We start from the raw sequence: 13,354 nt of genomic DNA on the forward strand, positions 1-13,354 counted from the left end.
CTATCTCTTTACATCACTTTCAATTGTGTTTGAATCATGTTTTTGCAGCTCTGACAAGTTCTTGCATTCCTCTATGGTCATCATCAGATATTTAATATGATGTTAAACACACCCTTCTAAGGTCAAATGCAAAAGTAATCCACCTTAAAATTGGCATGCTCTAACTGTGTGTAGGTAACCCATACTCATTACTAAACTACTTCCTGAATCTATTTTTATTGTTCCTAAAGACATCAGAGTCTCTATCATTAAGAACTAAAGATAGGACGTCTCCTATTCAAGCAAGACATTTTTAGCAAGTGTATACCAAGACAACTATAGGAACAAAAATCACAGAATGATACAGCTCCAAAATTTCACCTCTGTCCCCTTTAGTCTTCACTGGTCATCATTTTATATTTTACATTTTGCATCTATACTTTGTACTTCTTTATTGATATTTTTGTTCTTTTTTATAATTTTTTACACTGTTGCCAAGAGCTGGGTGGTCTTATAAATCTCAAAAATAAATAAATAAATGCCATATTGATCCATCAACTGCTGTCCTTACTTTCATAAAATACAGCCCCAACTGCCAAATAGTTTGCTTTGATTGCTAAATTAAGGAGAGTCAATAAATTTGACTAAAAAGGATAGACAGGACTATATCCTTCAAGGGCTTCAATTTGAATGTCAATACTTAACGCGGTGGCTCAATGGCTAAGATGCTGAGTTTGTTGATCAGATAGGTTGGCAGTTCAGCGGTTCGAATCCCTAGTGCAGTGTAACGGAATGAGCTCCCATTACTTGTCCCAGCTTCTGCCAACCTAGCAGTTCAAAAGCATGTAAAAATGCAAGTAGAAAAATAGGAACCACCTTTGGTGGGAAGGTAACAGCGTTCCATGCACCTTGGACGTTTAGTCATACCGGCTACATGACCACAGAGATGTCTTTGGATAGCGCTGGCTCTTCGACTTTGAAACAGAGATGAGCACTGCCCCCTAGAGTTGTGAACGACTAGCACATATGTGCGAGGGGAACCTTTACCTTTTTACTTTACTTAATGAAAGGTAAAGGAGAAGAAAAAAAGATGAGCATGAAGGATGCATGTGAACAAATTAGTTAGGATAATCAAAAAATTAAATGCAAGTCTTCCAAGTAAGAATATGTTCTGAACCACTAGAATGTTCTCAGTGGATGTTCTTGGGATAGTCAGGAAGAATAAATAAATTCATTAGCATAATCATCCTGAGATGAAAATATACATTTTAATCCTAGGATTAAAATACATAGTGTATTTCTCTTTTACAGATATGGTCAGAATTAGGCCATGAATATATTATTAATATACTGTAACTCATTTATTTTTCTTGCATTATCATTACCTTTTCTCAAACTCTTGCTTAAATGAATTCTCTTTTTTTTAAAAAAAAAAGCTTTAATCTTAGATATTGTCATGTAGATGCTTTCCTTATTCAAAGCCTTGATTTTAAATTTAGTAATCATGCAGAAAGGTGAAACAAGAGACACACAGAGAAAGGAATCCTTAATTTAAAGCAGACAAATCTCTACTTCATCCAAAATTCTGATCCATACCAATTAGTTAATTTCCAGATACTTCTTCCAAAACCTTATAAGCCATGAGGATGATGAAAATAAGAATCATTAAAAGGATATCAAAACATATTAAATACTTCTATAGAAACAATCAGTAACTGGTCCAGGAAATTCATACCTTAAAGACAAGCGTTTGGTTTTCTTCTCTGTAACCACTCGCTCCAATTTTTGATGTGGCAATATTACTGGTTTCCGTTCAGGCAGATGAGACAAAGGGATATTAGGACCAATGGGTGGCAGGAAGTGATGGCACAGGGCAGTAGTGACTCTCCAACCAATGCATTGGGATGACAAGAAATAGGTAGAATTTGATGGATCTTTTAATGAAAAGGAAGTGTTTACTTGACCTTTGGCTTCAACCTAGAGAAGAAAAAAACATACTATTTATTGTCCCAAACAAGAAAATGACTGGATAAGTCTAACACCAAAGATGTCAGCATTCCAAGTAACACCCCTAACGAAAGAAGACTCTGAGGCTTGAGTTTCCTCAAAGTTCCATTTTATTAGAGATGTCATATTGGCACATCTGGAAAAACCCAAATCTGAAAGTTTTCCCCATCCAAAAGAAAGTTCAAGTCCCTGCCCAGCACCCACATGTCCATCACATGATCCAATCAGGCACCATCTAAATTTGAGGATGCCTCCCAGTTACATCATCACAGCTGCAGGGCAAGGTGTCCTTGACTCTCTGAGAAAAGAATATTATTTTGACTATATATCACCCATATCTCTATATAATCCTCCTTCCCATTTTCCCATAGTAGAAAATGCGGCAGGACTGAAGGCCCAATGTAAAAGATGGCTTCCAGGTCTGACAAAAGGGGTTTTGAATTTTTTTTAAATACCTTTGAGTTATTGTTGACTCCTGGCAACTGCCTGCAATTTTCTTGGTAAGATTTCAAAAGTGGCTTACTAAAAGATTTAGCAACAATTCAGCAACTTTCCAACAATATTTCCAAAATGACCTATTTTGAGATATTTTGTCGATGTTGTAATTCATATTTCTCATCCTATATGCTGCTGGCAGCCCATATTTTAGGATTTGGCTATGCTTCTATGTTTATCCATATATTTTATTTATTCTTTTTGTTTCTGCTCTGATTAGTACCAAGGCAGTTAACAAAACAAAAATATATAGAATATAAAAGGTTAATAATATATTAAAATTCACATCAAAATAGCCACTAAAGTAGTTTAAAGATTAATACTGTGGCAAATTGTTTATATGCTGAGTGGTCAGTTTTAGTCTTCCATTAAACTCTCTATTGGGATTCATTTCAATCTGCCATAGATTTTTTGCTATGGAGTTTGCACTTTAGTCGTGTTTGGGGAGTCCAGGAGAAGGGAGAGTCATATGTTGCCTGGGAATTAGGGAAGGGGATTGTCTTCAAAGATGGAGCAGACTCCCTCCCAGCCAGTTCCAGCCTGGTTTCAAGGCCATCATGCCCCAAGAGTGAATTGTTATCTGCCCAGCACCTCAGAGCTCTCAAAACAACTTTGTGCCATCACCTTGGCTGCTGGTGGACCGATCAGGGGGATTGGGTTTGGGGATGAAACCCCCAAAGCTTTGTACTTTGCACAGGCTTTTTCAGATTTTGCCTGACATTATTGTAACCACATTCTCTCAGTAAAAGTTATTTTGATTCAACCCAATGGCATCAAGAGTCTTGCTTTTCTGAGGGATCAGCTGAGGCAGCTCCTTATAAAGGTTGTAACTGTGAAAAATGGTAATAATTACTTCATGTCTAGATTCATAGTAATAATCTGGACATATTATTTCTCAATAAAATCCATAGAGATTTAACTATTTAATTTACTTATTTACTATTATATACTATTTATTTATTATACTATTTACTTATTATTTACTTATTTACTATTGTATATTATTGACTTATTTATCTTATACCTTATTTTAAAATAAGATCCTTTTACTTTTTGGGCAAAGCCCTGTTAGGTTGCAATAGCTAAACCTTTTAACTTCAAAGTATGTGAAGTGTTTTAACCAGCTCCATTGTTATTCTTATAAGAGAATCGATCTTTCTTCCAAGTCGAGATTAAAATGCTAGAAAAAACTGATGACTATACTAATACATTATAAAACCCTTTATGAGTAAGCTAGGCTTCATTTTAAATCTTTTAGCCCTTATAACAATACACAGGTAGAACAGGAAATGCTTTTAAAAAAACTTAAAACATCTTTAAATATAAAATATCTCTATTTGGGTATAACATGCTTATTATTATGCTGTCATGTTATGCTACTATTTCAGATTTCAATACTTTCCAAATATAGTAGGATTAGTTTGGGATGGGTAGATAAGCAATAGCAAGATAATCAACTCAACAACAAATCTTGCACAAGAGAAATATTGAGCATTAATCAGAGACTGTACTTTCTGGAATCCACATTCTCTTAGAACTAGATAATCCTATTTGATTTGTCTTCTATTTACTCTTTGTAGTAGAACACTTAAAATCACTTCAGGTTTGCTAATACAAAAACTATCTCTTTTACCTCTCTTTTGTTTTCTTCCCAAATTTTGCAAGATTAGCCTAAGAATAGAAAGAAGTTGAACATAATTCTTGGTACTTATTTGTACTTCCAGATTGGATATCCAACAATAGTTTCTTTATTTATTTCCAGAAACTTTGAGAAAGTCTGAAATCTACATCATGTTCTATTTAAAGCCAAAAATCTTACTCTACCAACTATAACTTAAGTCCCAGGTACATTCCTGTTCTCTTTTTTCAGATTTTCAGATTGCATTCATACATGTTGCACAGCTATCATAAAATATATATCATTGACAGAGCTTTTTCCAGATGACATTTGACACAACATTTTCCAAGAAAACAAGTGATGGGACATCACTTACTATAAAAGTAGGGAAATCAGTCCTTAGTGGCTAATTCATATTTCTGTTCTTCAGAATAAGAAATAAAGAATAAGTACAATCATATTTTATAGAGTAACTCTTGTCTTATTGAACAGTTTATCGTGTGATGAATGTCCAGTTGTTCCTCATTTATTACTTTGAATCCAGCTGTCTTCCCTGCTGCAGGCACAAACAATGTTCTATCACTAAGGAAAATATGACTATATCCAACATGATTTCTGTGACTGGAAATTTAAGTTATGATTCCTCTGAATTTAGGTTCTATGTTTTAGGGGGAGAAATAATAGATTTAGAGAAATTAACTTTGCAGAACAGGGAAGACAATTCTCCCACCATCAACTCTAAATGACTCTATTTTCCCAGAAGGCTCAATGTATGATAAATCAGTCATGCTGTTCCATCTTCCAAATCATTAAAGAGTCAGAATTTCTTCCACACTATAAGTGACAATATCTGGGACAACACCCATATGAAAGAGTTCTCCCAGAAAGAGAAAAATACACTTCATTTAACTCTTTTGTTATGGTTCTTCACATTTAGCCAAGGCCTTCCAATATCCACTCTAGAGAATGGCATATGGCATTCGAACATTAGAGATAATGAAGCTTATAGCCACAAATAAGGCTCCAAACAATGAGAGCATAGCATAATTTCTGCACATAGAAAATAGATAGAATTATCATGACAATTGAAAATTCACAGATGGTGTTCTAGAGAAGTAGGCAAAAACATGGCAACTAGAGACATTCCTTATGGAAAGAAACCGGGCCAGAATGCTTCTGCTGTCTGCTATGTGGCCAAAATAAACTCCACTGTAGCATGGGGTGACCCCCAAGAGTGAATCCAAGGATGAAAAAGGCATACAGTACTATCGGCATCAAAGCTGTGACTGAGGGAAGTAGCATCTGCCATTGTGTATTATTCTATAATGATAGGATTTCTTCAACAGCCACTCTCAAATTATGGAAAAAATCACTTGAGGGGGAAAAAAACCTTGAGATGAGCTCATTTTTCACCAGTCTTCATTATAGCTTTTGTTCTTTTGTGCTCAATTCAGCAGTGACCACACCAAGAGAGAAAGAGAGAGAGAATGAGAAATAGGCAGGGGAATAAAAGTAAAAGGATTTACTTAAAAAGAAGTCTGCCTCTAATAACCAGAAAGAGAAGGTCAAAAAAGAATCATCACTGATAAGAAGTGAGAGATCTTTTTTGAAGGAAAAAACACTTTCTGTCAGTGTTTTGGGGTATTGTGAGGCAGATGGCAGAAAGCACTTAGACATGATTCTTCTTCAGAGTACCACCAAACGCTTTAGGACTGCTCACAAAAGCCAAGTTCTTATTCCAAGTTTCCCAGGAATCATTACTAACTCAAACTACTGAGGTGAAATTCAAAATACATAGTAATGTTCCTTGTTTTCCCCCACCCACCCAAAATATGTTCAAAAAGCAATAAGTGACAATCCTAATTACCCTGCCTAAGACCCTAACTTGTTTTTCTTATTCAAAAGTCAGTTCCACCTTGAAGACATTGAAGGTTGAAGGTTGAAATTTGAAGACATTGAAATTGAAGTTGAAATAGACAGGGACAGACATTGACTTGAAGACATTAGAAATTAGAGCAAAGAGGTCAATCTGAAAAACTCAAATCATTTTTACAGACCCTAAAATCCACTGAAATTATGTTAATGAAATTTAATGGCAAATCACCAAAAAAATCAAGGTGCAATTTTCTGACACCTTCAAGAAGAAAACAAATATTAACATTAAACATCATAAAGAATAGTGCTCGGGTAAAAGAGAATACAAACATCTTTTGATACCCTACCCCGCACAATACATTACTTTTCCCAGGTCTGTACACTATTTAGCATTTGCCTATCCACTACAGCAGTGTTTCACAAAGTATGGTCCAAGAACCTCTGGGGTTTCCCAAGACACCCCCCCCCCCCAGGAGTTCATTGAAAAATAACTGTGCATTAAAATCCTATCAAGCAATCAAGGAGAGAAGCAACTTAGAACTGAGGAGAAATTTCCTGACAGTTAGAACAATTAATCAGTGGAACAGCTTGCCTCCAGAAGTTGTGAATGCCCCAACACTGGAAATCTTTAAGAAGATGTTGGATAGCCATTTGTCTGAAATGGTATAGGGTTTCCTGCCTAGGCAGGTGGTTGGACTAGAAGACCTCCAAGGTCTCTTCCAACTCTGCTATTGTATTATTGTGTAATCTTGAGAAGTAGTAGTGAAAGAAAATGTGTCAATTTTTATTTTTAATAGATTAAATAATGATAAATGTAACCCATACAAACAAAATGTTTTTGGACATCCTCCATAATTTTTAAAAATAGGTAGAGAGCCTAAGCATTAATAAATAAGATTTGCTGCACTGTGACATTCAGCATCCTCATTTTTAAAAATAAAGTTAAAATCTCCTTCCAGTCAAGCTCAATTCTTGCTGATTGCTGAGAAAATAACATTTTTTTCAGAAAATCAATATTTTGAGCTTCTCCATCTAATTGTGACATTTATCTTAGTTAAGATATCTTAGTCCATGACTGCATAGGCCATCCACAAAAAATTAGGTCTGCTCCTAGGTTCGAGAGAGCCAGCTCAATGTATCAGTCCACCATCAATTTCTGGTAAGGAAGTCAGACCAACTCTATTCAAAATTGCAGTCTCCTATTGACAATCCCACCATAAATTACTTTAGTCCTCATTCCACTTCATATATAGGCATGGTATCTCCATTCAGTTCAAAACCAAAACGTGAAAATTTAACATTTGCTAAATTTGTGAATAAAACATTAAAAAGAGATTTCTGACATTTTAATTTTTTATGTCAGATATCAAATTGGACTTTCCTAGGATGAAGCATAGTTTAGAATACTGTCAATAAATACATATAATAAATGCTATTATTCGGATCTAAATAATCTGTAGCAGAGCTTTCCAGAATTTATCCATTTTAGCACCCTATTTTTCTCCTGGTGTCTATAGGTCAGCTTTATGAACTACCTCATACTAGTAGTTCACACAGTACCAACAAGTGTCAAATATTGCTGTGTCTTTCCCCTCAAAAGTTTAAAATATCCTGCAGTTCTCTGCAGCATCTGGAATAACAAACTCAGTTTGGAAACTATGGATCTATAGGAAAAAGTATGGGTGAACTTAGCAATTATAGTGGAATACAGAGGAAGAAGAACAGCATGAATAGCCCTTATATAATGTTTTCCAGAGTTTTATAAACCAGCTTAAGAACGAAAACCAGCATCTTCAAGAGACGGGACATTATAAGAAGCCAAAAAAGGCTTAAATATCAAGCAGAGGGGTGTCAAACTCAAGGCCTGCAGCCCGGATCTGGCCCTGGGAGTGCTTAGATCTGGCCCACAGTGCTGGCCTGGAAATAGCAAAGGACCAGCCGCGGTGCCTCTGCTAGCAAAAATGGGGTGCGGGGGCCCCCACAAACCATGTTGGCTGCTAGAATGCTGCAGGGGACTTTCCAAAACAAAATCACATAAATGTACTCCTATTTTTATAAGTGTGTAAAACCATGTGTGTGGAAGTGTGGTCCTATTAGGGCAGCAATAACAGTCTATCCATAAAAGTGATTAAAATTTTTAAAATGCAATATATTTAGTTGTGCTAAGATTTGCGTATATGCATTTCAAGTGATCCAGTGTACTGGATTATTCTTTGGGGAAAGCATAATTCTTAACAGAGCACTACTGTACTTATTTTATTATTTGCTAACCTTCATTTCTCTGTGAGTAGCACAGCCAGAATCAGCTCATAGGTAATCCATCCTGACTCACTCCCACTTCTGAAGCTGGATTCCGGCAAGCAGAGATTTATGCTTGTTCAGAGGATTGTCCTTCTGGTATTTAAAAGGAAATCCCACTTTGTAACATGTTTTCCCATTCTTTTTTAATTGAGAAAGTGACCTAAGGCCAGTTTCTATGGTGCAGAATAATCCCTATTTATCCCACTATCTCAGAGGGCCAACTTCCAAGATTTTCTCTAGGCTGGAGTTTTGTATCAACAGATTCATGCCTAAAATTATATGATCATGCAAACTGTATTTCAGGTATCTAAACAAAGGTAGAATAGGATAATATGAAAGGTAGCATTCTACAGCTTTATATTTATAGTCTCCCAACTATCCTTCAGATGGAAGTGATCCCAGCCTCTTCCAAGCCAGATAGCATACTTTAAGCACAATTCTACATGGTATTTCATACTGCTTGCTCATATCATTTCTGGAATAATTCCAAAGTTCCCAGTAATCCCTTGTAATTAACTAATATGAAATTCATCATATCTTTATAGCTGAATTTCTGAGAGACCTTGTCCCCATTATCTACCTATGACATCTCTAGGGTTTTTTTTCAAATGAGTGATGCTCGAGCACATATTGTTCTCTCTTTTTCAGAGCTTGTTGCTATACTACTTAGTGGTTTTAGTTCTGTGGTATTCAGAATTATTCTATTCTATATGGTAATGTGCTGCTATTTATGGTTTCACAACATTAGAGTGGGATGGTATTAAATAAAGTAGATGGAGCTTTTTTGTTACTACATTTTTATGAATCATCAGTTTATACAAATCTGAGTTTGCTTTAAAGATTCTCAAAGCCAAGATATAAAATACAAATCTTCCTTTTAACATTTGCAAGTAACATATATATATATAGACATGTATTTAGATCTCTGTTCTTTGAGGCCAACATTCAGGGAATCATATCCTCCAATCAGAGGATAAATTGAAACTTTAAATATGCCAATGTCATTTATATCCTCCCAACAGTAAAATGTTCAGTGATAAATGAGACCATAGAGATGATGACAACCGCCATTTTTTATATCCCGTGTATCTTTATGGCCCCTGATCCTGTTTCTGAGTCACTCTGAGAGAGAATAAACTATATCAAAAAATAACAGCCACTAGAAAAATTACCAAAGAGAAATTATGTTCATAATGTGTTATTATTTAAGAGCAGTTTCACTGCATGATATCAAAGGATTTACAGACCCGATTTTAGTCTTGGCTCATGTATCAGGCAAATTGACCAATAAGAAATCATATTTCTTTATTAAGTCTTCCAATGTGCTGAGAAGATAGGATTCATTAAAAGACTGAATGTACCCATGTTGTCTTAGCTCACAAAAGGCTGTCTCAAATGTCATGCGTGACTGCAGGGAAAATTAGGCTTCTACAAGAGAACATTTTATTTAAGAAATATCTGTTTATATCCCCTGCAGGAAATGAGTTACAACTGCTCCCTTATTCTCCTATAAATTGATTGTATGAAAGGGCCTTGGTTCACAAATTATGTTTTCAGATTTTACATCTTTCATGAATTTCAGCTAATCTGATCAAAAAAGTTAAGAATACTCAATCAACAACACAGTGATAAAGTTATACTTCTATGCAAAAGGTTCAAGTTGTACTTCATTGGGATGTAAAAGAAACCAGGCACTGATTTTTTAAAGTAATATGGTCTGTCTTGTCGCTATGGACTCTACCATAGGTAGCAGGAATTCCTGAAATCTAGTGGCATTATCATTCTGACCTTTGTTTGTAGACAGGCAGAAAGCAAAACAAATAAACAGGACTAATAGTGGTAACAGCAAGAATGCAGAGGCAACAACAGTGAGGAAAAAAACAATAGGTGGCAGGTAGTAACAATGAAAAGAAAGAGAACAGAACACAATAACAGAGTTGGAAGGGACCTTTGAGGTCTTGTAGTCCAAATCCCTTCTTAGGCAGGAAGCCCTATACCATTTCAGACAAATGGCTTTCCAACATCTTCTTAAAAACTTCCAATGTTGGAGCATTCACAACTTCTAGAGGCAAGTTGTTCCATTGATTAATTATTCTAATTATCAGGAAATTTCTCCTTAGTTCTAGGATGGTTCTCTCCTTGATTAGTTTCCATCCATTGCTTTCTGTCCTGCCTTCAGGTGCTTTGGAGAATAGTTTGACTCCCTTTTCTTTGTGGCAACCCCTGAGATATTGGAACACTGCTATCATGTCACCCCTAGTCCTTCTTTTCATTAAACTAGACATACTCAATTCTAGCAACCATTTTTTTTATGTTTTAGCCTCCAGTCCTCTAATCATCTTTATTGCTCTTCTCTTTCTAGAGTCTCAACATCTTTTTTACATTGTGGCAATCAAACTGGGTGCAATATTCCAAGTGTGGTGTTACCAAGGCATTATAAAGAGACTGCAAATGGCAAGGAAATGTTAAAAAAGAGTACTGGCAAAGAGACAAGCAGGATAATGGGCGGGTGTTTTTAGGTAACTTCAATATTCTCTTACGGATGCAATGTAGATAAGCCATCCAAACTACCATAGCACCAAATGGTACTGGTTTGCTGATTACAACTGGGGATAAAAAATAGGCTGTATAAAAAATAAAGATACAAAAAAATAAAGATATGAATGAACCTGCTGACAACCTAATCTCTACCTACTGCCCATGGGAAGTCCTGATATATTTGACAAAATACCAGATAATCGGAAGGGAATAAATGTTCTTATTTCAAAAATGAGAAAAAGAAGGAGTCACCAGTCAATCTGACATTGAAAGTTGGAAAATCCTAGAGTAGGTCATAAATTTGTCATTCCGTAAGTGGCTTAAAAATGAAGCAGTGATTACCAGAAGTTAGAATGGATTTGTCAAGAACAGATTTTGTCAAGATAAGGTATTTCATCTTCTAGCCAGGCATGTCGCCTTAGGAGACTCTGATTATGCTACAGGTATAATACATCTTGGGTTTCAGCAAAACATCTGATACATTGCCATATTAGATGGCTTTTGATAAGCTAGACAAGTATAATTTCGATATTTTGTTTATTAGAGGGAGTCATAGACATCATGTAAACTATATTCAAAGCATGTTCCTCGTCTAAATAAAGTGATGTATAAAGTGGGGTTTAGTTCTCTTTGTTTTCCCTAATTGTTAGGAAGAAGAGATTGAGGGAATGCTTCTAAAATTTACAAGGACACAAAAGAGGACAGGGTATCCAATAACCTATAAAAACCAAATTCAAAATTATATTGATTAGATAAGCGCTTTCATATAATGAAATAAAATCCAACAAAAATTAGTGCAAAGCTTTTCATTAGGAAAAAAAATTCCAAATCCATATTTATCAGATGGTGATACGTGATTTGAAACGGGATCTTAGAATTGTGGTTGAATGAATGGAATGAATCAGTGTAACATTTCACCATAGAGTCCAATGCAATTCTAAGCTGTATCAATATTATTATATTTTCCAAATCCCAGGATGCATTAATTCCACTATATTCTGCATCCAAAGTACCAGTATGTTTAATTCTGGGGATCACATTTTAAAGAAATGCAAAGAAAGTGGTTCAAAGAATTACAACATAGTTACAATACAATACAATACAATAGCAGAGTTGGAAGGAACCTTGGAGGTCTTCTAGTCCAACCCCCTGCCCAGGCAGGAAACCCTATACCATTCCAGACAAATGGCTATCCAACATCTTCTTAGAGACTTCCAGTGTTGGGGCATTCACAATTTCTGGAGGCAAGCTGTTCCACTGATTAATTGTTCTAACTGTCAGGAAATTTCTCCTCAGTTTTTAATTGCTTCTCTCATTGATTAGTTTCCACCCATTGCTTCTTGTTCTACCCTCAGATGCCTTGGAGAATAGGTTGACTCCCTCTTCTTTGTGGCAACCCCTGAGATATTGGAACACTGCTATCGTGTCTCCCCTAGTCCTTCTTTTCATTAAACTAGGCATACCCAGATCCTGCAACGGTTCTTCATATGTTTTAGTCTCCAGTCCCCTAATCATCTTTGTTGCTCTTCTCTGCACTCTTTCTAGAGTCTCCACATCTTTTCTACATCGTGGTGACCAACACTGAATGCAGTATTCCAAGTGTGGCCTTACCAAGACTTTATAAAGTGGTATTAACACTTCACGTTACCTTGATTCTATCCCTCTGTTTATGTAGCCTAGAACTGTGTTGGCTTTTTTGGCAGCTGCTGCACACTGCTGGCTCATATTTAAATGCTTGTCCACTAGTACTCCAAGATCCCTCTCACAGTTACTACTATTGAGGAAGGTAACACCTATACTGCACTTGTGCATTTCATTTTTCTTGCCTAAATGTAGAATCTTACTCTTTTCACCATTGAATTTCATTTTATTAGATAGTGCCCAATGTTCACGTTTGTCAAGATCCTTCTGTATCTTAAGCCTATCTTCTGGAGTGTTGGCTATTCCTGCCAGCTTGGTGTCATCTGCAAATTTGATGAGTTCCCCATTTATTCCCTTATCCAAATCATTGATGAAGATGTTGAAGAGTACTGAGCCTATACAGAGCCTGCATACATCTCTCCATGTAGATGCAGTTCCATTGAGGACTACATGTTAAGTGCGGTTGGTCAGCCAGTTACAAATCCATCTGGTGGTGATGCTGTCCAACCCACATTCTTCTACTTTATCTAGTAGTAGGTTATAATCTACCTTATCAAATACCTTACTGAAGTCCAAGTAAATTATATCGACGGCATTCCTCTGGTCCACTTTATCACTTTGTCAAGGAATGCAATAAGATTAGTCTGGCATGACCTGTTTTTGACAAACCAATGTTGGCTTTTGGCTATTACTTTGTTTAATTCTAGGTGTTCGCTAATTCGTTGCTTGATTATCTTTTCCAGAATCTTTCCTGGTATTGAGGTCAGGTTGATAGGTCTGTAGTTTCCTGGGTATATTTTTTTCCCTTTTTTGAAGATAGGAACCACATCAGCTCTTTTCCAGTCTTCTGGCAATTCCCCGGTGCTCCAGGATCTCTGAAAGATATAGTTCAGTGGTTCT

At 36.0% G+C, this 13,354-nt stretch overlaps 1 protein-coding gene across 1 annotated transcript in view; it reads right to left on the reverse strand.

Annotated features, from left to right (window-relative positions):
• Positions 1–13,354, reverse strand: part of TMEM232 (transmembrane protein 232) — a 118,699-nt gene that overhangs the window by 30,091 nt on the left and 75,254 nt on the right. Inside the window, exon 12 of the mRNA XM_014059455.2 lies at positions 1,715–1,956. Within this exon, the coding sequence (XP_013914930.2) occupies positions 1,715–1,956 (242 nt within the window). The remainder of the gene's footprint in view (positions 1–1,714; positions 1,957–13,354) is intronic.

This window comes from Thamnophis sirtalis, unplaced genomic scaffold (assembly GCF_051295495.1).
Source record: "Thamnophis sirtalis isolate CommonGarterSnake01/CBP01778 unplaced genomic scaffold, rThaSir2_p1.2 scaffold_5, whole genome shotgun sequence".
In the NCBI taxonomy this organism is placed as follows: domain Eukaryota; kingdom Metazoa; phylum Chordata; class Lepidosauria; order Squamata; family Natricidae; genus Thamnophis; species Thamnophis sirtalis.